This window comes from Bos indicus x Bos taurus, chromosome 4 (genome assembly GCF_003369695.1).
Source record: "Bos indicus x Bos taurus breed Angus x Brahman F1 hybrid chromosome 4, Bos_hybrid_MaternalHap_v2.0, whole genome shotgun sequence".
Lineage (NCBI taxonomy): Eukaryota > Metazoa > Chordata > Mammalia > Artiodactyla > Bovidae > Bos > Bos indicus x Bos taurus.
Genome location: NC_040079.1, coordinates 26,378,678 through 26,404,427, shown reverse-complemented (window position 1 = coordinate 26,404,427; position 25,750 = coordinate 26,378,678). Strand labels below are relative to the sequence as shown.

General features: G+C 47.1%; 1 protein-coding gene across 3 annotated transcripts in view; it reads left to right on the top strand.

Moving 5' to 3' along the window:
* Positions 1-1,036: 1,036 nt before the first annotated feature.
* Positions 1,037-25,750, top strand: part of STRIP2 (striatin interacting protein 2) — a 49,075-nt gene continuing 24,361 nt past the window's right edge. The window contains exons 1-16 of one of the 3 annotated variants that reach the window (XM_027539019.1): positions 1,037-1,234; positions 6,278-6,347; positions 9,679-9,753; positions 10,812-10,946; positions 12,245-12,365; positions 13,346-13,408; positions 13,606-13,712; positions 14,400-14,527; positions 15,417-15,620; positions 16,959-17,194; positions 17,447-17,512; positions 18,188-18,251; positions 19,052-19,123; positions 22,463-22,537; positions 23,225-23,322; positions 23,756-23,882. In XM_027539019.1, the coding sequence (XP_027394820.1) occupies positions 1,106-1,234; positions 6,278-6,347; positions 9,679-9,753; positions 10,812-10,946; positions 12,245-12,365; positions 13,346-13,408; positions 13,606-13,712; positions 14,400-14,527; positions 15,417-15,620; positions 16,959-17,194; positions 17,447-17,512; positions 18,188-18,251; positions 19,052-19,123; positions 22,463-22,537; positions 23,225-23,322; positions 23,756-23,882 (1,770 nt within the window). In that variant the 5' untranslated portion in view covers positions 1,037-1,105. Of the gene's footprint in view, positions 1,235-6,277; positions 6,348-9,678; positions 9,754-10,811; positions 10,947-12,244; positions 12,366-13,339; positions 13,409-13,605; positions 13,713-14,399; positions 14,528-15,416; positions 15,621-16,958; positions 17,195-17,446; positions 17,513-18,187; positions 18,252-19,051; positions 19,124-22,462; positions 22,538-23,224; positions 23,323-23,755; positions 23,883-25,750 lie in introns of all 3 variants that reach the window. The other 2 variants (XM_027539018.1, XM_027539020.1) reach the window with 2 other exon arrangements.

Here is a 25,750-nt window from a genome sequence, read left to right as displayed (position 1 = left end):
GACTCTGATGCTGGGAGGGATTGGGGGCAGGAGGAGAAGGGGACAACGGAGGATGAGATGGCTGGATGGCATCACTGACTCGATGGACGTGAGTCTGAGTGAACTCCGGGAGTTGGTGATAGACAGGGAGGCCTGGCGTGCTGCGATTCATGGGGTCGCAAAGAGTCAGACACGACTGAGCGACTGATATGATCTGATCACCATCCCAGATTGTATACATATTTATAATAAGACTCTTTTTAGTTAAATTCTAGAGTGGGCAAACCACACAGCCTCATCTGCCCCAGGTAACAGCCCTTAGGAAGGATCCTAGAGTGAAGGAAAGGACTGGGGAACAGGTTGGGGTAGGGGCTTGCTCTCCAATCAACATTTACTCCCTAGCTCACACCAGGAGAAAGATACCCCCCTTCAGCTGAGAAAGGCAGATGGCCAGGAACAACTCGGTAAGGCACCAGAAATTTCTGTAAAGTGAAAACGCCCCACCCCATCCCTCAACCTCCAGTCTCCCAGTCAAGTCCTCACTCCAAGTGGAATGAGTTTGCCTGAAAGAGAGTCCCTGGTTTCCTGCAGTATCCTTGACTAACCATTGGTGCCATCCCTCCCCTTAGACTGAAGCGGGATTTGGGACGTATTCAGGAACCAGGATTTGGGGGGCAGAGGTCTGTGATACTGGGGAAACTGACACTGCAGTGGAGCAGGAAGCGGAGACTAGAGCTCCCCGAAAAAATCTCTATTTGGGAGGGGGTGGGGGCTGAGGGACACCAAGTGAGAAGTAGAGCTAACCTGCTAAAGCTCAAGGCCCAGGATTTGGGAGGTGGAGCTGGGAACAGACCCAGGAGTGTCAGGCTTACCAGTAACGCCGCAGGACTGAGGGAAAAAGGTGAGGGGAAGAAAAATCCCTTGAACGAGCCCCCCACCACCTCCAAGTCCCACTCGGCTAAGTGTAACAGCCAATCGCGCTGTGGGGCGGAGCTGCGGATGACGGTCGCAGCCAATCGTTGTGGAGGGGGCGGGGCCGGGCTCCCAGCGCGCGGCGGCGGCGGCGGCGGGGTCGCCCGGGGCAGGGAGCACAGAGAGGCAAAGCGGGGCTGCAGACTGGAGCGGCATGGAGGACCCCGCGGCGCCAGGGGCTGGGAACCCGCCAACCAATGGCAACGGCAACGGCGGCGGGAAAGGGAAGCCGGCGGCGCCTAAGGGCCGGGAAGCATTCAGAAGCCAACGGCGGGAGTCGGAGGTGAGGAGCCCGGAGGGCTTTCAGTTAGGGCCGGGAGACACCCGGGGCGGGAAGCGGTGGCTAAGGTGCTTCGGCCGCGTCCCCCGGCGCGCCCTGAGCCGCTCCGCAAAGCGGGCACCTGCGGGGCCAACCGCAGCCTGAATTCCCGGCTTTGCAGCCCCTGACCCTCTCCGCCCGTCTCCTCGTGCGGGTCGGGGGCTTCCCGGCCCTCTAGCCTTCCCTTTGGGGGCGCGAAGATAGAGCGTGATATCCAGTGTCCCAGATACTTTCAGTTATTTATCTCGCTTCATCGCTGTAGCCCCGTGAAGTGGGAATTCGTCAAGCTGGTTTACAGCGGAGGGAACAGGCGCGGGGTGGTGAAGGGACTGGCCTGAGGGGTGGGAAGCCCGATCCCCGCCGCAGTGAAGAGGGGCTGGTGTGGTGGGGGGGCCGCCACCCTCCCACTCCGAGGCTACCCGCGCCGATCAGAGGAGCCGCGGGACTTCGGCCCTTCCCGTTACCTCCGTGTGCTGGCTGGCCCTGGAAGGAGCGCTTTCCATGGGATCAGTGCCCCTTCCTCGTAAGGGTTATAATGAGACAGGAGTCAGGCGGGTCAGTTCCAGAGCGAGTGAGTGGACCTACTCCAGGATACAGACCAATAGATAGGGGTGTAAATGTTCTCTGTTCTTAAATCCTAACTAGGAGGATGAAAGGAGTGAATTAACATCACCTCTCCAACCCCCTTCATCCAGCCAGTTTCCATCAAGTAGCCAAGAGTAGAACTGGATCTGAGCCGGGAGTCGGAACAGACCACAAGATGTCAGACGTCAAAGGGTCTGTAGAAACCAGACCCAGGCCTGGTTTCAGCCCTGGCTTTTACAGAAGTGGGAGACAGTAGCAGCTTGCCCAAGATCATACATACGGCACAGTGGCCAGGAGTACCAGGCTTTGGGGTCAGTCAGACCAGGTTTTTGAGGTTTTGAATCCCAGCCCTGCCATCTACTCTCCATTTGACTTCTGTCAAATTGCCAACCTCTGAGCTCCAGTTTCCTCTTCTGTAAAATGAGGTTAATACTACCTACCTCAGAAGGTTATGATAAAGTCAAAATGAGATAAATGGATGTGAAATGTTTAATTTAGTGCAGGCACAGTGCATGTAGTTGGTTAGCACATAGTAGCCCTTAGTACTATGTTTTCATCATCAAGGGACAGAACTGGTACTAGAAGCCTGGTCTTAGGCATCCCAGTCAATGGTTTACCATTTGAATTATATTTCAGTTCCAACGGGATTTCACAAATGCTTTCTATTTCGATACTGACAAGCATCCATTTTTTAGAAGAGAGAAGTGGAATTGGTAGAAAGACTGGCCCGAAGTCACACCACCTTTCAGAGGCAGAGCTCAGCCATCCTGCCATACTAGATCAAGGTTTTATGCATCGTGTGGTCTCCCTCCCTGCCTCAGCATGAATCTGGTCTTTAGGGTACCCTGTGCCTCCTTCCCCTACAGAGACCTTGTTCTTGTTCAGATGGCTTTTTGGAGGTGAGGTGAGGCGAGGCATGGGGAGGTGAGTCTTTTATTAATTCAACAATTATTGAGTCCTCTCTATATGCCCAGCACCGTTTTAGGTGCTAGAGGTACGGCAATATACAAGATAAGGTCTTTGCCCTGTGGAGCTAACATTTCTTGTGGAGGCAGAGAGACAGACAATGTGGGAGTGAGTAAAACATTTTCAGAATGATATGTTCTATGATGAATTAAAATTCCTCTTGAACCAGGAGGCCCTTCCCTACTTATCAAGTCTTCCTTCTGGAAAAGGCTCTGATAGTACTTTACTCTTGCCGGGGTGTTCAGTTTCCAGAGCCTCAGCTTTCCACCTGCACTGCTGTTTGCCTCCTGATTGTCTGCAGGTGCACTTTTCATGTGGTGGTCAATAACTAGTGATCCTCTCCATCCTAGCTCATTGCCTCCCCAAAGGCTGGCCGGAAATATGAGCTTTCCTTCACCTCCCGCTGCAGCAGAAGAGCCGCGCTTACCTGTCAGTGTATCCCCTGTAGCCGCAAAACCCGGGGACCACACTCTGCTTGACTCTCAGAAAGAATGACCATCTGCTTCTCCTTCCTTCCCTCCTTTCGCATACCTGTGGAAGACAGTCCTGGGGAAGATGATTTTCTTTACTCTCTACAGCTTTAAGAATTACCTGAAGAGAATTACTGTTGGCACAAGAGAGCCTCGTACATCACTGTGTTTATAGGGGCACCATTGACCTACCCTTTCCCAGTGGCTTAGTGTATAGATATCCTAACCTTAAAAGGAAGCTAGAGAATGATTGTTTGCTTCATAAAAAGATTCTTAACCTAACCAAAGGATTCACTTCAGGCCTTTTACAACCAGATTCCTTGGTTTAATTGGGTCCCAAAGACCTTGACAAAGTTTAACTGGTTTGTAGAAAAATGAGGAAAATTCAAGACACTGAAGTAAGTTTTCCATAAAATGTAATTCAATACATTAAATTTAAAGATGCATGTAATTTAAAACGATGTTTTTTTCAAACTGTAAGGAGTTGAGACCTGTGAGTTGAGACCAATTTTTTTTTTTTAAAGAAATAGATAAATAGGAAATACTAGTGTATCACATATAGTAGTGGTAAATATTTTGTTAATCTTTTGTTCCAGTTTTGTGTGTTTTGAGACGTGATGTAAAATTTACTTCTGCTTTGACGTATAGTCAAAAAAGCTTGAAAACATTGCTTTTAATGACACGTGCTGATATTTTGACCTTTCCATTTTTGGGGTATTAAACTTTTTTTAAAAATACATATATGTATTTTAAGAGATTTTTTAAAGTTTCTGCTTAGCAAAATAAAACATCAAAAATTTTATGTCATTCCCCACTGTCTACCATTTTTTTTTTTCTTATTGGTCTCTGTAATACAGAAGCTTGGAACTCTTTGCTATAGCAGATTTAAACACAAATCACCTTGTTAGAAGTGTAAGTTGACAAAGTGATTTTGGAAAACAACTTGACATGTACAAAGAACCATACAAATATTAAGAAAGTTTGATGCATTAATTCCCTTTATAAGAATCTATCCTTAGAGAAGATCATAAATATGAAAAAATGTATGCATGTATTACAGTTACATGTAAAGAAAAATAAAAACAAATGTTCAACAATAGAGGATTGATTAAGTAAGCCAGTAGAAATCTGTCCACTTAACTGCTTATTTATTTATTTTTAATTAATTCCTTTTGATTTTTAGCCGTGCCATGTGGCTTGCAGGATCTCAGTTCCCTGACCAGGAATTGAACCTGAATGGTGACAATGAAAGTGCTGAATCCTAACCACTAGGCTATCAGGAAACTCCTCAGTTTTCTGTTTAAAGGGAAAGTTATAATAATATGAGAAAAATGCCTTTATAATATTAAAATTGTAAGCAGAATAAGTAAAATTCTAAGTAGAGTAGCCATCTACATAGTGCTACCAAGTTCTGGCTGGTGTGCTAACTGCTTTTCCTGTATTAATTCATTTTAGTTCTTACAATAACCCTATGAATTATCCTTGTTTTACAGATGATAAAACTAAATGTCATTTTCCAACAATTGCCTGATACCAATTCAGTTCTGACAGTAACTGTAGTTAGCACAGAGCCCACAAGTTAAGGGGTCAAATGGGGATCCCACAGTGGGATCCCCAAACCACCTGCACTTCTCCTTCAGTTCAGTTCAGTTCAGTCGCTCAGTCATGTCCGACTCTGTGCAGCCCCATGGACTGCAGCCTACCAGGCTCCTCCGTCCATGAGATTTTCCAGGCAAGAGTACTTCAGGGGTCACCATGACTGTCCCTCTCAGGTTGCTAAAGCAACTCACAGAACTCAGAAAAGTGCTATGTTTATGCCTACAATTTTATTATAAAGGGTACAACTCAGGAACAATGTAATGAAGAGAGGCATAGGATAAGGTGTGGAGGTGGACTGGTATGGAATTTCCATGCCCTCTCTGGTGCATTACCCTCCTAGCACACTGGTGTGCCCAAATCACATTGGTTCAGGGTTTTTATATGAAGTTTGGTTACCTAGGCCTGGTTAGTTAAGCCATTGGCCACTTAATTAAACTCAGTCTCCAGTCTTTTCCCCTCTTTGGAGCCCCTTTTTTGAAACTCTCACTGTGAGTCACCTCGTTAGTATAAACTCAAGTGTGGTTGACAGGGATGAATAATAGACACTCCCATCACTCAAAAAATTCCAAAGGTTTTAGGAGCTCTGTACCAGGGAGTAGGGTGAGGGGGCAAAGATCAAGGATATCTTTATACCACACTGAGGTACAAAGAGCTTAAGTAACTTGTTCAAGATCACATAATATATAACAGTGTATGTGACAAGAGGTGAGATTCAACGTTTTAAAAATTCATGTCTGTTAATATATTGGTAGGCAATACCCCGAAATGTTTAAAGAGATTAGGAGGGAGGATTATATTAAAAATACTTTTTAAATGGGACTATAGATTTATACATATGTCATAGGCAATCTAGCCTTTAATACAGTTTGAAGTAGAAATGCTACCTTATTTGACAATCCTAAAATTGCAGAATATTGGAGCCGAAGGACCTCTTTTTATAGATGAGGAACTGTGATCCAGAGAATGATCTCAAAATCATACAATGGGTTAATGACAGAGAGCTGAAGTCAGAATCCAATTTACCTCTTTGGTTTTCATCTGTCTTGTCTTTCTAGAGATCAGCTAGATGTTCTTCAGTTCTGTGTTTATGTAGATCAGATATGGGCACAGATTGTAGCTTTCATATCTGTTCATGATCCTGGGCCTTTGCCCAGAGTTTCTGATTCTGTATAGGAATCTTCAGCCCAACCATGCACTGAGTGAGCTTTTGCTTTGGCTTGGGGTGGGGGTGGGGGTTATTTCCTGGCTGAAAGGCCCAGATGGGGCTCTTCTAGTTGTCTTCTTGATCTAACCTTGGCCTCCAAGAGAGGAAGAAGATGAAATGAGGGTATAAGCTCCTTTTGGTCAACCCTGTTCCCAAGTTACCACAAAGATTTCTCCATTACAGGGCTCTGTGGACTGCCCCACCCTGGAATTTGAGTATGGAGATGCAGATGGGCACGCAGCAGAGTTGTCAGGTAGGAGGTAGATGGGTCTCTGTAGAGTGGAGGGGTGGCCAGGAGGAGAGCAAAGATGCCTGTGACGTCCCCTGGCAGCTTGTCTGTTCTCAGCAAGTGGCTGTAGAACAAAGTCTGTTCTCCACATTCCCATTTCTCTCCAGCCTCCAGTGGTAAATCTCTCTTTGTTTGCTTTCACATTTCTTTCTGTGAGTGCTTCTTGGCTGTGTATGGTATTCTCCATTCTTCATTCTGTCACTCTTTTCTGCTCACCCTTCTTTATTTTCTTTTGGTACACTTTCAAATCTGTTTTCTCTCCACTGTCTCCACATTTCTCCTTTCTTTGTCTTCCTGTGTTCACCCCGTCTCTGTGTGCCCCCTTCTTTCTGCCACCCTCTCCATTTCTTTCCCTTTCCATCTCTTTGTCCTTTTCTACCTCCATCTCGCCCCCTTCGTCTAATACCTGCCTCTTACTAAAGTCTCAGCAATGTCTAAAGAAAATCTCTATAGACAACTGGCCAGCGGAGCAAGGCTGGACATGTCACCTGTATCCATCATAGTGGAGTTCTGGTTTGATGTTTCTGAGCTGGAGTAAAGTGATCACATTCTTCTTTCAATGCTGGGCTGCTTCTCTCTGCCTGGATTTTTAGCTTAAGCTAAACGTGATCTCCTTGCGTTCAGGGCCTCCATGTTACACATGCTATAAATGCCAGTTATTAATAAACAAGCTTTGTGTAGAAATGGTGTGAATGTTAAATATTCTGTCACATGGAAGTGACACTTTAAGACATGCTTTTTCAGAGAAAAGAGACTTTCAAAAAGTTCTTATGAATAAGCATAGGGAACAAATTTTGTGATGAGTGACAGAAATAGAGAGCTAAGTTTAATAACCAACAACATCAAAGGATTAGAATCCAGAATATGAATGCACAGAGAGAGAGAGAAATCGAATAGAGACAATAGATAAATGGTCAAAAAATATGAATAGGAATTCACAGAATAGAAAACCATATGGTCAAATAAATACATGAAAAGATACTCAGTTATGTTAGGAAATAGGGAAAAGCAAAATGATGAGGTATTATTCAGCAATCATCAGGGACTTCCCTGGTGGTCCGGTGACTAAGACTCCGAGTTCCCAATGCAGGGGACCCAGGTTTGCTCCCTGGTCAGGGAACTAGATCCCACATGCCACAATTAAGACTTGGCACAGCAAAAAAAAATAAAATAATAATCAGATGCAAAATTTAAAAGTCTGGGGATGGTGAGGTGCAGAGAAGTGACTACTTTTTACACATTTTATACATTGCTTGGCTTGCAGGAACAGAGTATAAAATTGGAAAGCAGTTTTGGTCATATCTAGCAAAGTTGAATTCACACATATTATGACCCAACAACTCTGGTACACTTTAAAAGAAACTCTTGAGCCCAAGAAAACACTTAAAGGGATGTTTATTGTCATCATTGGGAACAACTGAAAACAACTTAGGGGAATGGGTAAACTGTAGTGTATCAATATATTAGCTACTGTATAGTCATTAAAATAATTGATCTGTATTAGTATGCTTCAGTGTCAAAAAATATTAGAAATATGTTGAGGGGTAGAAGAAACAGTGGCAAAATAATTTATACATGCATCCAAAATACTGCTTAAATACCAATGCTGATCCATGTTGATATATGGCAAAAACCATCACAATATTGTAAAGTAATTATCCTCTAGCTTAAAAAGAAAGCATTGTTATGAGAGTAAACAACTAGAAACAAGGGGGAAAAAAATGCTTAAACACCCGAGTCTAAAGATGTTTCTAGACGTCTGCTTGCACACTTGATTGAGAACCATGTCAGTTAAATGAAGGGATCTGTTCATCACACTGCTTTTCATGTAAAATCTTGAAAAACTTAATAAAAAATACTAAGGAAAAATAAAAACACTCCTAAGTAAAAATAATTCATACTATATGATACCACTTGGATAAAAGCTTTAAAAACAGAACAATGTCATGTGTTGTTGACAGGCATGTACACATATCCTAAAAGTATAAAAATAGGCATGTGAAGCATACACACCAGTTTCGTCATAGTGGTTATCTCTAGAGAGGGAAATAAGACCAGGGAGGAAGAAGGGGCTTTAGATGTCTGAAACAGATATGACAAGTTTTAACACTTGTTTAATCTGAAAAGATAAACACAGCGTCTCTTATGCATTCTATATTTACCTGTAGTGTACGAAAGTTCATGATCTGAAATTTAAAAATAAGACAAAAGCAAAGGTCAGTACCTAAGAGCCTTTCTCCCTTTTTTTGAGTGGGTTTGTGCCCTACTTAAAAATATAAATCTACACTACTCACTAATGACTGAAGAATTTCACAATCAGAGCTGAGATTTGCTTCTGGTCACTCTAGGACTCTGGAACTCAGAATGCAAAAGCCCTGGCTCCCAGACAAGGTATTTCTTGACCAGTAAGACAGCCGGCTGGAACATAAGTGAATGTCTCTTGCTTTGTGAATTATCTGTGACCTAGTTAAATTTCCAGCCAGATCTTAGGGAACAGAGTTTTGAGGAAGCACCTTTTGACTTAATCACTACTACTTCATCCTCTGTAAGACAAGAGTACTGATGAAATATTCTGATGTAAGCGTGTATAGGTAGGAAAGGGTGTTTTTCTTTTTTTCTCAAAAGCTCTCTGCATTTTGTATTGAGAGGCTATTGTCAGCAAAGATTTTCACTAGATTTTCCTGGGCACAGGCGGCCCTTTGACTATTAAAGCTGCTTGTACAAGGTTTGATGCTGTTTCTGCCCAGGTGGCCGTGGGCAGGAATATAAACTTCTATACCTTTCAAGGAAACTCCACAGGGAGAGAATGAACTGGCTCCAACCCCAAAGAGCCCTCTAGTATTTTCATCCTCTCCAGCCCTCACCCTGGCTCCTTGAATAGCACAAGGATCTGGCATCTAAATTTCAGGAGTTGTATTGTCCGCTTTTTCCCTAGAGACAAGATAGTTCCAGTCTAGCTTGACAAGCAGAAAAGGATGCAGCCCTAAGAAACAGGAATGATGACTTTAAACCTTCTCTGTCCCAGCTCTCCTCCTGGCCCTCAGCAAATGTCGAAGGCTGCCTTCTTTGCCATAGCAGCCAGCTGGCAGGAGGAGGACAGGTTTGATGCTTTAATCACCCAGGGACACAAGTGGCTATTTTTAACCTCCGAAAAGGAGGAAGCTGGCTCTGGATTGAATTGGACACAGGAACGTGTTGGAAGCTTTAGCTCTTTCATGCCACTGTCTCCATCCCAGGCCCGTTCTGTAAAGATCTGCTAAATGTTTATAATTCTGTCCTATCTTTCCTGCCACAGAATTGTACAGCTACACCGAAAACCCAGAATTTACCACTAACAGGAGGTGCTTTGAAGAGGATTTCAAGACCCAAGGTGATCCCAGATCCTTATTCATTGAGATCTGCTTTTTCTGTCTGTGAAATCCCAGGCTGATCTAGAAAAAGCCTAAAATAAAGTATGATCCTTCTTTCTCCTCTCCACAACCATATAATTTCTCTATTCCTTCTTGCATATGGGTTTTCTGTATCAAGTAGAGAAGTCACAGAGTGGAAGCAAGAGAAGCCTGAGCTGGGGCCTTTCCTGATGTCAAAGGGGTGAGGAGGTGGGGCTGGACTGCTGTCCTGTTACCTGGTAACCCTGTGCCCGGCCTGGCCTTTGACCTTAGCGTTCAACCCATCTCCACTCTGCCTCACTCTCAACACCATCAGGAGTAATAATTTCATGTGCTCACACTGTGCCCCACTCAGGCTAGTAACCCTGTGCCCAGCCTGGCCTTTGACCTTAGCGTTCAACTCATCTCCACTCTGCCTCACTCCCAACACCATCAGGAGTAATAATTTCATGTGCCCACACTGTGACCCACTCAGACCTCCATTTCCTTACTTGGTCAGTGTCAGTTCAGTGTTCAGCTCAGCACAAGTGTGGTGAGTATCCAGTTTGTGCCAGAGATGCAGGAGGCAGGGGTAGAGGTAAATTTACAGTATCTTCAAAGAAATTATAGTTAGATAGCAGAGGGGAAATGTATACATCATAGAACTAGCTGAGGCCAAGAGGAAAATGAGTAGTGTCATTAGAAAAGTAAAAAGTATCATGGGCAAAGCTTCTGGCTGGAGTATTAGTGGAAAAGAGGTGATTCTGTACTGAACTTGTAACGATGTATAGGAAGTGGATATGTAGGGAGACAGAGGGAAGTCCTTGAGGAAAGACAGAAAGATAGAGGGGGTGTGGAGGAAGACGAGGCTATAGAGTGGGTTCAGGCAAGAACATTTGGTTTCTTTTTCCATTCCTTATTCTTTGTCAGCTCAGTAAAGCTTTTGAAGAGAAGAATTTGTTGAAGGGGGCTGGCATCAGAGGTGCACACACTCTCAGAAGCCTTTCCAAGAAGGAGAGGCAACAGCTGACACTGCATCTGTATGGCCTTCTGTCCTCAGTGCAGGGTGAGGAATGGCTGGAGTTGGAGGAAGATGCCCAGAAGGCCTATGTGATGGGACTCCTAGACCGGCTGGAGGTGGTCAGTAGGGAACGGAGACTGAAGGTGGCCCGAGCTGTCCTCTACCTGGCCCAAGGTGAGCAGCCATCTTTGCCAACTTGAGAGGGGTGGAGACTTGGGAGAGAGATGGTGTCATCAGGGCTAGGAGGACGCAAGTCATGCTGGGAAAGCCAGGTCCCTGCCTCTCGAGGACAGTCGTGTCGTGTGCTAGGAGTAGACTTGTACTTACGTGAAGAGGCGATAGTGGTAGATCCTGCTCTGGATCCCTTGGAATCAACCTTTTTCTTTGCAGGCATGCCAGGATTTCTTACAGCGTTCTTTTTTTCCTTAACCCGGGCTATAATCGTTTATAGAGAGGGTCATTGTGGTCAGAGCTGACAGTGTACCACCACCCGCTGAGCTTTCTTTCTCCAGGTGTGGCCTGGCTCTGAGGCGGGATGCCACCAATTTACACATTGTTTCTCACTGGCGTTTACATGGTCCAAGCCAACACAACAGCAGGAGAGGATGCTGTGAGTGATTTGTCACTGAGATGATCAGAGCTCGGTGAGATTAATTGATGAAAGCTTCCCAGAAGGCACCTGTGAGCCAGGTGCTGGAAAGAGAAATGAGATAGCTTAGCTGAAGTAGTAAAAGAAAGCCCTGAGATCATAAATAACAGGGCTGTTGGCAGAACCAACTATTTAGAAGCTTTAAAAAAAAAAAAAAAATCGTAACTGGAGAGGAAAGAAAGGTATCTGGCAAAGGAAAAACTGTAGCAAACAAGGCAGTGCCCAGCCCTCTGTCTTGGGTCTGGTGCCTTGGCCACGTTCCAGCTGCCAGTCGCTTCATCTTTTTGCCCGAGGGCTTTCCATGCAGCCCACAGAAGTACTGGGGGACTCATGTGCTCCCCTTATCCAGTGCATTCCTCAGCACCTGCCAGGAGTTAGTGGGGGAACAGCCCGACTGCCTCAGCCCTCTAGGGTGGGATGATTCCAAGTTGTTTGTTTTATACTGTTCTCCAGAGCTTCTCCTCACTTGGGATTGAGTTCTTGCTGCCTTCTCTTCCCTATGTCACTCCCCCACTTCTCTACTGATAACTCCTGGGATCAACTCCCAAATAAACTACTTGCACCTGAATCCTTGTCTCTGGACTTCCTTCTCAGGGAACTCACTTAAGACAGCCCAGCTGTGAGCACATTGGACCTCACCCTGCAGACTGCTTCTCCTCTCCCCTGCCTCATTCTGGGAAGTTCTGGGCACTCCTGCCCTACCTTTGTCCACCTAATTGTTGGGTAGAGTGTTAGAAGACAGTCTCAAGACTATGGGGCAAGGTGGAAAGAACAGGAATAACGCCCTCCCCCTCACCCTCTGTGGCCCTGTCTGGTCCTTTAGGCACTTTTGGGGAATGTGACTCAGAGGTCGATGTGCTCCACTGGTCCAGGTACAACTGCTTCCTGCTCTATCAGATGGGGACCTTCTCGGCCTTCCTGGAGCTACTCCACATGGAAATCGAGTGAGAAGCCTTCGGGGAGGGCTGGCCACCCCCTTCCTTGAAGGTTGCCTCATGTCCTCAGTGGGTTCCGTCACTGTAGAGCCTTCTTTTTTCACATTTCAGTCCAGAGCCCACTGACAGTTCCCCTCCACCAGCCCTGCCCTCTGGTAGTCTGTCCTCCTCCCTGAGGTTGGGCTCATCAGCAGCTTCTACCCTGTGTACAGCTTCAGTACTGGGCTTCAGGGGCCTGTCCTGTGTTGCTTTTTCATTCAGACACCTTCTCAGCTCAGCCTCCCTCCGGAATCCATGAAGAAAACTGTCCTCCCTGAGAACATGGCACAGAGGGACGGGACCAGTTCCCATGGCTGTGCCCAGTTCTTTCCCCCATGGTTATAGCTTCAAAGGTGGCCTTATCTACTGCTCCTACTCTAGTGACCCCCTCATGTTGACTCCCTGGTGGCTCAGACAGTAAAAATAAAATCCACCTACAATGCAGGAGACCCAGGTTAGATCCCTGGGTCAGGAAGACCCCTGGAGAAGGAAATGGGCCTGCTCCAGTGTTCTTGCCTGGGAAATCTCATGGACAGAGGAGTCTGGTGGGCTACAGTCCATTGGGTCGCAAAGAGTCAGACATGACTGAGCAACTAAGACTTCATATTTGTCTCACCCTATCACTCAGATGTTTTAGATGGGGTTAATTCTGTTTATTATTCACCAAGCATTGTTTTGTGTGTAGCACAGTGCTAGATGCTAGACACGGTGGGGATTTTAAGACAAGTGAATATCATAGACCCTACCCTTTCTCGTCTTCACTGTAGATAAGGATTTGCTGAGATAGCAGGAAGAATTCTATGGGCTTCTGTACCTTAAACCAATTTCTTTAGCTACATGGACAGGGAATGGCAGGTACTTATGTTTGTGCATGTGGTAAGAGCGGAATACAGGGAGTAAAGAGGCCTAATAGGTCCCTGTTTTCTCCCTCGTCCCTGTGGCAGCAACAGCCAGGCCTGTAGCAGTGCTCTTCGGAAGCCAGCCATCTCCATTGCTGACAGCACAGAACTCAGGTGAGTAGGGCTGCCCACGGGATTGGAACAGGGGATCATTAGCAATGGGTAACCTTTGCCCAGATTTCAGATGCTCCCAGACCGCTAGAAGTTCCTAATTCCGCTGGACTGGACCCCCACAGAAACCATGCCTGAGGTCTCAGACCACAGATTGGAAACTGCCATGGGAACCTGTTGTGACCCTTCTGTAACCTCAGGGTGCTGCTGAGTGTCCTGTACCTAATGGTGGAAAATATCCGCCTGGAGCGAGAGACAGACTCCTGTGGGTGGAGGACAGCCCGGGAGACCTTCCGCACTGAATTGAGTAAGAAGTGGCACGCAAGGAGCCTAGGGCGGACGGGAAGCATAGCATCTGCTCACGACGGACAGACAAGTTTTCTTTTGTTGTCTTCTTCTTTTTAAGAATTAACATCCCTTCTTTTAGGACAGAGATTCTATGTGGCAGGTGTGACGGCCTGGCTTGAATGCCTCTCTGTCTGTGAGCTAGGCCCACTCATATATCTTCTCTGTATTTTGGTTTTCTTTATTCCTATAAGTGGGAATTCATCCCTCTCCCCTTCCATTACAAATCCCACATGAAAAAATGAGGTGCCTTACCTTGAAAATATAAGTTGGTGTTGCCCTCAGTCAGGGATGAGATATGAAGGCCTTTGAGATTTTAAAAAATACATTTATTGATGTGGGAAGGTGAATTGTGATCTACAAAATGTTTGAGTTCCTCAGCCAGAAAGCATCTTTATTACTGTTAACTTCTAGTTTGACATCCACCCCCAAGCATTTTACCTCCATGACCTCTCTTATCCTGCCCTTGGCAGGGGAGGGCGGGGATTCCCCAAAGGCGCTCTCTAAGTCTCCTTCTAAGAACCAAGTCCTCAAATTCTTTGCAAGGAGGTGAGTGCCTTCCTCAATGTGTCCAGAAGCAGAGTTACAGGAACTGGATTTCAGCGGCTTCATCTTCATTTTCTCACTTGCCTCTCTCCATACTTCCCAGGCTTCTCCACGCATAATCAGGAGCCTTTTGCCCTTCTGCTTTTCTCTATGGTCACCAAGTTCTGCAGTGGCCTGGCTCCCCACTTCCCCATAAAGAAGGTCCTGCTTCTGCTCTGGAAAGTAGTCATGGTGAGTGGCTGATTCTCTCCCTCTCCCGTCTCATCAGACAGGCAGTGCCTTCTGCCACCACAGTTTTTTCTGGTCTGATTCCAGGAGGCTGGAGCTAGGCAGAATAACAGGGCAGCTGTTAGCCAGTGGAGGGGCAATAGGGCTGTCCTAGAGAAATCAGAGGTTCTGTTTCAGGGCAGGTTACCTTTTTCTATTGGACTGATGGGAGATGCCACTTTTCGAGGTAGGGTGTTATTGCGCCTCTCCCTGATAGAGCTAATGTTTTGTGGAAAGAACACTGGCTGAGAGGTGGGAGATCTGACCTCTGTTGATATTGAGGAACCTTGGGCAATGCTCTGTGTCTCAGTTTCTCTAGCTATAAAATATAGGGTTTAGTGCCTGCTCTCCGTCCAGATAGAGGATTTGCTTTCATAAAAGGAAGTCCTTGTAAGTGTATGGTTGCAGTTTTGTTACTAATTATTCAACCCGGTTCCTCCTCTTTGGCTCCCACCCCACAGAACTGGCTGAACAACCTACCCTCCAGGGCAGGCCTTGAGTGATTCTAGGGGTGTATAGTATCTAGATGTATTCCTTAAAAGGGGGTACATTTTCCTGTTTTTATCCCCCAGTGGAGGCCTTCAGTAGTCCCTTTCCTAATTTCTGGGGATGTTTCCAGCCCTGGGTCAGTAAATAATACTTTATCCTGACCCCTGAGCTCTAAGGGATAGTAGCCACCTCTGAGACTGGGCCCAGTCACCACATTCTTTTTGCCTTCTCCTATTGTATTAATTCCTAATTGAGGGGGTCTTGGGAACTGGAGGTTGTGACTCTTCTCTCTGTCCACACTTCCCTGACCTTGCTTTCTGACTTCCTTCCTCTCTTCTCTGCCCCTTTCCTGTTCAAATCTCAGTTTACCCTCGGTGGATTTGAGCATCTGCAGGCTCTCAAAGTACAGAAGCGGGCAGAACTGGGCCTGCCTCCACTGGCGGAGGACAGTATCCAGGTGGTGAAGAGCATGCGGGCTGCCTCCCCGCCCTCCTACACCCTCGACCTGGGGGAGTCTCAGCTGGCACCTCCACCCTCCAAACTGCGAGGCCGCCGTGGTTCTCGAAGGGTATGGACTAAAGCAGACAGTGGTGTTGTGATACTGGCTGGCCAAAAGTTGAGATTCTAAGCAGCTCTGGATATGTTAGGAAAGAGCAGCAAATGACTCTGCTGTCCTACCCCTGACCAGCCCTGTGACCAACCTGAAATCATGGAGACTATAATTTGGCTTCTGTCCCCAAGCCCTGATGGGGCCCTGGCTGTCAGTATGTCACACTGTGATATCACTCATAGATTCACGTCTTACTAAGGATCATTGACCTAGACCTCAGTGCCTGGGGAAGGCAATGGCACCCCACTCCAGTACTCTTGCCTGGAGAATCCCAGGGACTGGGGAGTCTGGTGGGCTGCTGTCTATGGGGTCACACAGAGTCAGACACGACTGAAGTGACTTAGCAGCAGCAGCAGCCTGGAGTTCCCTAGTGTGCCAAACAACAGTTGGGGTATAATCCTGGCCATAGGTACCTGGTAGAGGCACTTTATCATTTTCTTCTCAGTAAGAAGTTTTACTCTGAGCCAGCCAGAGGCTTACATTTAAAGATGACTGGTTAGGGTTCTAGATAGTCTGCGTCCCTAGAAGGGTCACAGGTACAACTTGCACTGAGACCTGACCATGCTCCCAAGAACCCGCCTGCCTGATCTACCTGACTTCACCAACTACAGCTGACGGGTCCAGACAGTCACACTCAGTAATCTAGTCTACATTATCTGCAGTGTGATATTTTTTTAACCTTTATTTTTTGTTTTACAAAGTAATGCTTACTCATTATAGAAAATTTAGAACAAATATAAAAATGTGAAAAGGGAGGAAAAAAAAGTCACCCACAATCTTAACAACCAGAAGCAGTCACTGTTAACTTTTTGGCCTATTTCTGTCCAGTCTTTTTTGTCTTTCTGTGACAAGATTTAAAATTCCAAACTCGATTCCCTCTGCCTAGCAGCAAGCTCCCATTCTCCTCTTCCTCAGCCAGCCAGCTGGTGTATGCTCACAGAAGGCAAATTAATTGAATGTTCACCTAAGTAGAGCATAATTAGGAAGGAAAGTGCAGGCAAAAAAAAAAAAGCATCAGTGCTTTCTGAAACCTAAGTGTGACTCTGGGATTATCTGTGCTCTGCCTCCCAGCCATTTGTGTGCTTGCTTGAGAGAGCTGCCTGTCCTGGAATTGGGCCTGGTGGGGACAGTAGGGTTGAGATGGGAAGAGAAAGTTCTCACTAGGGGTGGGTTCTTACTCCATGTTCCCTGAAGTCAGCGGCCTGGGGGTAGTGGGTAGCCTCAGACAAGGATGCCCAGACTGAGATTTCTGGACACCTTCCCTCTCTCCTTCTACCCACCCTCCTCGCCCCCCAGCAACTCCTTACTAAGCAGGACAGCTTGGACATCTACAACGAAAGAGATCTCTTTAAGACTGAGGAACCAGCCACAGAGGAGGAAGAGGAATCTGCCAGCGATGGAGAACGCACTTTGGATGGAGAGTTAGACCTGCTAGAGCAGGACCCTCTAGTACCCCCTCCACCCTCACAGGCACCCCTCTCTGCTGAACGGGTGGCCTTTCCCAAGGGCCTACCCTGGGCCCCAAAGGTCAGGTAGGTTTGATAACACCAGGGACCCCGGGCTTCAGGGTTCTAGTCACTGGAGGCTGAGGGCGGAGTGGTCTGTGTACTCAAGGCTCAGTAAGCTGGGCTGTGAGTTAGAACTCCTGGGTGGGGAGTTCCTTTACTGGCTTCCCTTCCTGTTCTAGTTTTCCATCTGGAGGGGTGGGAGCCCAGTAAGGTTCTCTCTCTCAAGGTTTGCTATTCTTCCCTTCTCTGGGATTTGTCTGTCCACCATCCTCTCAGACAGAAGGACATTGAGCACTTCTTGGAGATGAGTAGGAACAAGTTCATCGGATTCACTCTGGGGCAGTAAGTGACTGGATGGTCAGAACTGGCTATATAGAGGGGTTCTTAGGGGCCAGAGGAGTGGGTGGCTTAGAATGAGAAATGTTGCCTAATCATGGTGATACAACCCAGAGCCTTGGGCAGCTCCCAGTGACTGCTTTGGGTTCTTGCCATCTAGTTTTTTCCTTCCAGTTTCCTAGAATTTTTATGTTCTCAGCCAGGTATAGGATGTTGATCGAGTCATTTCCCTATGGGAATCAATTTCCTCATCAGAATGTTATGAGATGGTCCCTACAGGCTCTTTCCTAGAGAATTCTGTGAAGAAGCAACGTGGTGGGAACAGATCCAGTCTTTCGCCATCTCCCTACCCTTGTGAATCCCCACTGGTCACTACAAAACCTCAGAACCCATTCTTACTGCTGTTTTGCTGTCAAAAGTGTTGTTGGGCAACATGCCCTTTTAAATAGGAACCTACTCCCAGACAAAGTGAGTCCCCACTAGACTGTACAGAAACCCTAAGTTACAGAGACTCTTCTCTGTACCATTGTTCTTTTTGTGTCCTGAAGCAATAATGAGGGACCTGGTAACTTGCAGAGAAAGATCCAGGCAACCAGATGGTGAAAGTGGCCTGGTCCACGTGACTCCAGGAGTATCGGTAGTTCTCTGTACTTCTGACCTTTATGTATCTTGTGTTCACAGGGATACAGATACTTTGGTTGGATTACCTAGGCCCATCCACGAGAGTGTGAAGACCCTCAAGCAGGTGAGCAGGTTGGGCTGTCAGTCTTCAGAGAGAGGGACCCATCAATACAAATTGGATGACCCCCAGTAGGGTCCTGGGTCCTGGGTAGGGCTCTTCCACTAGACATGTTCTGAACTTGTTATTCTGTATTTCCTCTGCAAGGGTTTTGGCCAAACAGATTAAAAAAAAATCAGGTCTCTCCCTACCTATTCAGTGTCCTACATTTATATGGATGAAAAAGTTATCCTTTCTTCTCTCATTGCTTTTCCCTCCTCCCACCCTACTCTCCCTCTTCCCACTTATCACTTCCTTTCCTCTCACTTCTCACTCCTTAGAGGCTCAGTAGCTTCCGCAGGCCCAGGATCAAGTAGCAGTCTGCTTTGTATCCGGAGAGTGTGTGAGGACGAGGAAGAGTAGTGTATTCCCTGCACAGACCTTGAGCCCAGCCTCACCTCTCCATCATCACTCTGTTCACACATGCACACACATACAGGCATCTGCAGCAGAGCTCTCAGAGCAGTGGTCCTAGGCCTGGGCTTGTTCTTTTCTTCCCCTTGCACTTTGGTTGAAGGTAGATGCTAAAGTATTTGCTGCCCATCCAATGTGGAAATATGAAATAAATAAAAATACTGTATTAAAGAACTTTGCTGATGTTCATGATGCAAAGGTGAGTAAGACTCCTGCCTTCAAAGAGTGCATGGTTTATTTGAGGTGACAGACCCATAAATAGGGCACTTCCTCGTCATTTGGGAAGTTAAGCAAGAGGCTGGTACACATGTGATCAAGGCCCTCAGCCCCTTGTTGACATCTTGTGTTCCCAGCACAAGTACGTCTCCATCGCAGATGTTCAGATCAAGAATGAGGAGGAGCTGGAGAAGTGCCCGATGTCTTTGGTAAGTCCAGGGAAAGCCTGCACAGGGGCAAGTCTCGGCAGTGCTGTCAGAGAACTTGTGTGCTTGCTGTGGGACTCTTACTGCATGCTAGGCAAGCACGGTCTCTACTTTCACAATAAGGTTGGAGAAAAACAATAGTAATTAAGAAACAAAGATTTTCAGAGAAGGCAATGGCAACCCACTCCAGTACTCTTGCCTGGAAAATCCCATGGACGGAGGAGCCTGGTGGGCTGCAGTCCATGGGGTCGCTAAGAGTCGGGCACGACTGAGCGACTTCACTTTGACTTTTCACTTCCATGCATTGGAGAAGGAAATGGCAACCCACTCCAGTGTTCTTGCCTGGAGAATCCCAGGGACAGTGAGCCTGGTGGGCTGCCGTCTATGGGGTCGCACAGAGTCAGACACGACTGAAGCGACTTAGCAGCAGCAGCAGCAGCAGATACAGTTAAGAATATTAACATAGAATCACATACCATGTAGTAGACTACTTTAGCTTGGGCAGTCAGGGTATGTAGACCTCTGAGAAGTGACAGTTATCCAAGATCTGAGGTGCAAGAAGGAGCTGGCCATAAGAACATCAAGGCGAAAAGCATTCCAAGCAGAGAGAACAGCCTTATTAACAAGGTGAGAGCAAGCTAAGTGTTAGAAGTAGTGAATGAAGACTGTTACGGCTGGAGCACGGGAATGAGGGTTGTATGAGACAGAGTCAGAGAGGTGGTCTGGGGCCACTTTACACAGGACATTTAAGCAAAGATAGGGAGCTTGAAGTTGATTGACATGACAAAGGGAAGCCTTCAGAGATTTTAAACAGGAGTGACATGATCTGATTTATCTTTTTAAAAAATCTTTGGCTACTTTGTAAAGGCTTGACGAGGAAAGAGTTGAAGCAGGGAGTTTTGGAAACTAAAAATGATCAAGATGAGAGATGATGGTGTTTTAGACCAAGGTAGTAATTGTGGTACATGCTGCAGTCCATGGGGTCGCAAAGAGTCTGACGCGACTTAACGTCTGAACAACAACAAATTGTGGAGATAGAAGGGGATGAATTGGGGTTATATTTTGGAGGTATAGCTGACAAGAGTTGCAGTTCCATTGGATGTGGATACAGAGACATAAAGGGCAATCAAGAATAAGTACTTGATTATTTGGACTTCTCTGGTGGTCCAGTGGTTAAGACTCCACGCTTCCACTGCAGAGGGCACAGGTTCAATCCCAGCTGGGGAAGTTCTGCATGTTGCCTCAGTGCAGCCAAAAAAAATAAGAGTAACTACAGTTTGTCAAGATGAGGAGTTCTGTTTTCTTTTTTTAAAATGTGTTTTCCCCTATTTTTCTTTTATTTTTCCAACACTGCACGGGTTTCAGGATCTTGGTTCCCCAACCAGGGATTGAACCCAGGCCCATAGCAGTGAAAGTACAAGAGTACTAACCACTGGATTGCCAGGGAATTCCCAGGAGTTCTGTTTTATCAACGGTTCTATTTGGGTTGTACTGAGTTTTAGATGTCTACCCATGTAGAGCAGCCAAGCAATTAGATATATAGGCCTAGAGTTCTAGGAGAGAGGACTGACTAAGAGAAATAAATTTGGAAACTGTTTGCTCATGGACGGTGTTAAAAGCTTAGAACTTGCTGAGGTAACCTGAGGAGGAAGGAAAGAGAGAAGAGGATGGGACCCAGCACCAAGCGCTGGGGCACACCAGTGTGTTGAGGATGGGATGAGCCAGGAAAGGAGCCAGGAAAGAGGAGTAAGAAAAACACCCAGTGAGAGGGTAGGAAATCCAGGAGAGTATGATGCCACAGAAGCTAAGAAAAGAAAGCCTTTCAAGAAGAAGGAGGTGATCAGCTGTGTCAAATGCTGCTGACAAATGGAGCTTGAAAAGACTTGAGGTACCCATTGGCTTTGGCAACGTAGAAATGACTGGTGACCTTGATAAGAGCAATCTCAAGGGAAGTGGTGGGACTGGAAGCCAAGTTGGAGTGTATTGAAAAAGGAATGTAAAGAAAGGAGGTGGGCTTAGTCAACATAGACAAACCACATAGAAATTTTGTTGTGAAAAGGAAGGTAGAAATGGGCTGGTAGCTGAAGGAGAATGTGGGGTCAAGGGAATGTTTTATAGTGTTATTGGAGGAGATACTGGAGTATGTTTATGTCCTAAGAGGGATGATCCAGGAGAAAGATAATTACAGAACCGAAGCACTCAACAAAACGAAAGTGTGTGAGCACCAGTGGCAGATGGCCTTTGATAGGAGTACCCGGTTCATCCTTCATGGCACATGGGAAGGTAGAGACTCTGGTAGATTTGGTGTTGAGAAGATGAGGCTGTGCCTATCTGATTGCTTCTGTTTTGTCCGTTAACTGAGAAGTAGGGTCAGCAACTGTTGAGGGGCTGTGGGTTGAGGGTGTTGGTTGGAAGAGAGGGGAGAATGTATGAAATAGGCCTTTTAGAAAGCAGAATATAAACATGCAGGGTCGCCAGGACATTAAGACTTGTGTACATTTAAGCAGCAGCAGTGTTGTGTGGGATAGAAGGGGTCTGGCTATCCCTCTACCTCAGGGTCTCATGGTGGTGACCCTTGTCCCGTCACAGGGTGACGGGAGGAAGACGGACTGCACTGGCCAAAGGTGACAGTGGCCTGAGTAGCCTCTTGAGCACTAGAGGCCCCTGTCTCCCCACTCTGATAAAGGACTTAAATGGGGTCATCACAAGGACAGAGTTGTGCATAAGGGGCTGGTCCGAAAGCAGGGCTGTCGTAGAGGGTAATGGAGAAGGAAAGAAAGTAGCGTCCACCTAAACTCTTCCCTGCTCACTGTTTCTGCAGGCCTTTATTAACCCTTTCTGTGCAGTCATCCACCTCTCCTCCCTGGCTTCAGAGCCTCCCCAAGCTTTCAGATGGCCTCAGATTGACACCAGAGGAAGTGCCTCTGTGTGGGGTGTCAGTTCCAGTGTCCCAGGCATACCTGTGGCCTGAGTTAAGCCCATTATGTACAGCAAAGCAGTAATATGAGCCAAATCCTCGGTGGGAGTTCTGACTCTGACCTGGAAAGCGATATAGAAAGAACTCTGGATAGATTCCAGATAACGGGACAGCTAAAATCATAGGTTCTCAGGGCTGGAAGAGCGCTCCGAGGTCATCCAGACTAGCTCTCTGATCCTTGAAAGAGGAGATTAGGTCTCAGAGAGGGAAAGGAACTGACCCAAGGTCCTGCAGTGACTCATGAATGCAGCTCGGGTACGAAGCTGACTCCCAGCTCTTGTCCTGCCATCCTCCACAGCCAAGGAAAGATAGATTTTGGTCAACTGGAAAACGGTCTGGGCAAACTGTGTGTTTTCTTGCTGTAGGGGGAAGAGGTGGTACCAGAGACGCCATGTGAAATCCTCTACCAGGGCATGCTGTATAGCCTCCCCCAGTACATGGTAAGGAGACGGCCGGGTCCGGGCTGTGAGAGCTTCTCAGCTGCGAGGAAGAGATGGCGGAGAGCCCTTTTAAGCTGAGCCCTCTGTCACTTGAGTTTGCTTCCTGAGCCTTCACCCACCGGGCAGTGTTCTCTGACACTTCAGAATTCTGATCTCCCCTTGGGGCTCCTCCAGAGGAAGGAGGACTTGTCTCTACCTCCAAGTCCTTGTTTGGGAGAGGTGGGGAATGGGGTAGGCTCCATGCAGGATGCACCAGGGTCCTCTCCTGAGTAAGCACCTTAGTCCCTCCGAGGTCCAGGGTGGCCTCTGGTGTCCTAATTGGCCTCAGTCTTCCAGGGGAGAATGCTGATGGTCTGAGGGAGAGGAAGGAAGAGGGTGAGGGGGGTGGATCTTGCCTTTCCCTCCCACCTAATTTCTAGGCATTGCCCCCACTCTCTGCTCCTTCTCTCATCCTCTTTGGAAAGAGCAGTCTTGACGCAGAACAGTCTGTAAGCACATCTCTTCAGGCTCCTTAGCCTCCCAGGCCCGTCAGGACTGGGCACCAGTTTGCCCTTCCGGAAGTAGGGAGCTTTGGTTATTGAGTGAAGAACTTGGAGCAAGGATTTCAAACACTTCTCTTGGAGCTGTTGAGTTGTGGAAGGATAGCCTTGTTGAATGGGGTAGATTTCCTCGTTTTCTGCTTCCTAGATTGCTCTGCTTAAGATTCTACTGGCTGCAGCCCCCACCTCCAAGGCTAAGACAGACTCTATCAATATCCTGGCAGACGTCCTGCCTGAGGAGATGCCGTAAGTGCTTCAGTGGGAGCAGCTGCTGAACACTCACTGTCTTGTCTGCAGTCTCTCTCATCCCTGCCTCACCTCGTTAACACTTATGGGGATTGTCTCCAAGGAGATCTCCTCTCTGCCACCAGTGGCCCCTTTCCACTGCAGTGCTCTCTCAAGCCCAGAACTGAGGGTCTGGAGGGCCACATCATTGCCAGTGACTGGCTGCATGTGTTTGTGGGTGGACATTGCTAAGGGACAAGCTTGCCAAAGGTGAGAGAGAGACAAACCTCCAGACAGACTCACAAGTGGGAACTCTGGAGGTTTCCCTAGCACAGCCCAGGTTTCTCAGGTTCTGGCTCACTGGTGTGTACTGTATGTGTCCCAAACACCTGGGTCCTTGTAGGCCTCTCTCGAAGGCCACCTTCTGCACTGACTCTTCCTTTCCCCGTTGCAGCATCACTGTTCTCCAAAGCATGAAGCTGGGCATCGATGTGAACAGGCACAAGGAGATCATTGTAAAGAGCATCTCTGCCCTGCTCCTGCTGCTCCTCAAACACTTCAAACTGAACCACATCTACCAGGTGAGCAGCTCAGAGCACTTCTCCACACCCCTCAGGTGTCCTCCAGGTCCTGCCGCCCAGAGGAAGAACACAAGGGCCTTGGAGTCCAGCAGAGCATCGTTCTCTGTCTTACGGAATCCAGATAGGTGTTGCACAAGCTTGGGGCACAAGGTGGGGAATTGTCCTAGAAAGTTGCAAACATCTGTGTCCTTTGAACATTATCCAGGGGTCGTAGGTAGGAATCCCTAGCTTCTTGGGAATATGCCCAGCCAGCTTTGAAGCAATGGAACACAGGACTCAAGCATGCCGCCAAAAGGGGAGCGGGGGGGTGCCAAGCATACTTTTCTGTATGTGAAGCACTCTTCTAACATTTGAGATAGAATTCTATATAAGGCATCCTCTAGCTCATAAGGGCTTTGAAGTTTTATAAAGGATACAGATGTAAAGCAGGCAATTATGGAGTGATAAGTGCTGTGTTACAGGTAAGCATTGGCTGCTATGAAAACACCTAATCCAGCCTGAGGTGGAGAAGCTGTGACTCCTAACTTGAGTCCTACAGAAAACTTGTTAGCCAGGGTGCAGGAGTTGTCAGGGAATGATGACAGGAAGCATTTAAAGCAGAAAAGCTGATTTGTGAAACTCCTGAGGGCAGAGGGCAAAGTACCTTTGGAAACTAATCAAATGTTTCTGGAGTTCTGCATGGGGTAGAGGGAGACGGGGAGGTCTGGTGGTAACGTGAAGCTGGAGAGGACGGTGGGGAGCAGACAGCAATTCCTGTGCTACCACACGGTTAGTGGGTACTTACACTGTGGCCGGCACTCGAATCGGTTCATCTGGGATCTCATTAAAATCTCTCAACACTGCGAGGTGGGTCTTATTTTATTCCACTGAGGCTAAAAGAGGTTAAGAACCTGCTTCCGCATAAGAGCAATGTTTGCCATGCCACGGAGTTTGGACTTGGTGCTGTGGGTGTTGCCAAGACATAGGAGAAGATGGGGGCAGTGAGTGAGTGTTCTCTGTGGTGAGACATGGAGAGGAGGCGGAGCTTCTCATTCTTGCACAGAGGCTCTGCCCCATTCCTCCTGAGAAGTCAGAACCAAGCTTGCTGCTAAAACAGCAGGAGCTCAGTGCAGGGAGGCCCTGCAGAGTCTGTGTCCATGGCAGGTTCAACTGTACAACCTGGATATGTATCCACTTTAGTGCATTCAGAGACATCTTGTAGTGTGTTAGGGTACCCCGAGGACACACACTTCTTCTACCAATATTTGCAGAGCAGCAGCAGGGCTGGGAGGAATAGGGAGGGATGAGTGAGAAATAGTGTTCCTAGTAGAAAGAGATCTGCGTGTGTGTGCTTCTGTCTGCTTCTCTTGGTGGGGAGTATGTGGATCCACAGCCAGACGGGTGGGTGGCCTGATGGGCCTTGCCAGTACATGTCAGTGTGTCCTGACAAGGCTACAGACATGTCTCAAACTGAAAGATGTTTCCCATCACTTGACAGTAGGTTTGTATTGGCTCCTGCACCTGAGGCTTTGCAAAATACCCTGATTCAGCTGCCAGGGAGAAGATATTTGAGCAGAAGAGAGAATTGGGCAACACAAGCTGACTCCTCACTTCTAACCACACACCTCGGGAGAGGGCAGCTGAGTGTGCTGCCATGGCTATTTTTTGGTGATCAGGAATCAATAAGAGCTAAGGGATTTAAAACGCTGCAGTTCTGTGCTTTTTCAACCAGTTTCTACACTTAGAGTAGTTTAGATTCTAGAGACAAACTGTGTGTGATGCTGTTCAGTGTATCATGGGCAAAAGCCGGATGACACTGCCCCAGTAGGTCTTCCTGGAAGCAAACCCCATCCAAATTCAAGAGAGCGAAGTGGAGCGTGATGTTCTAT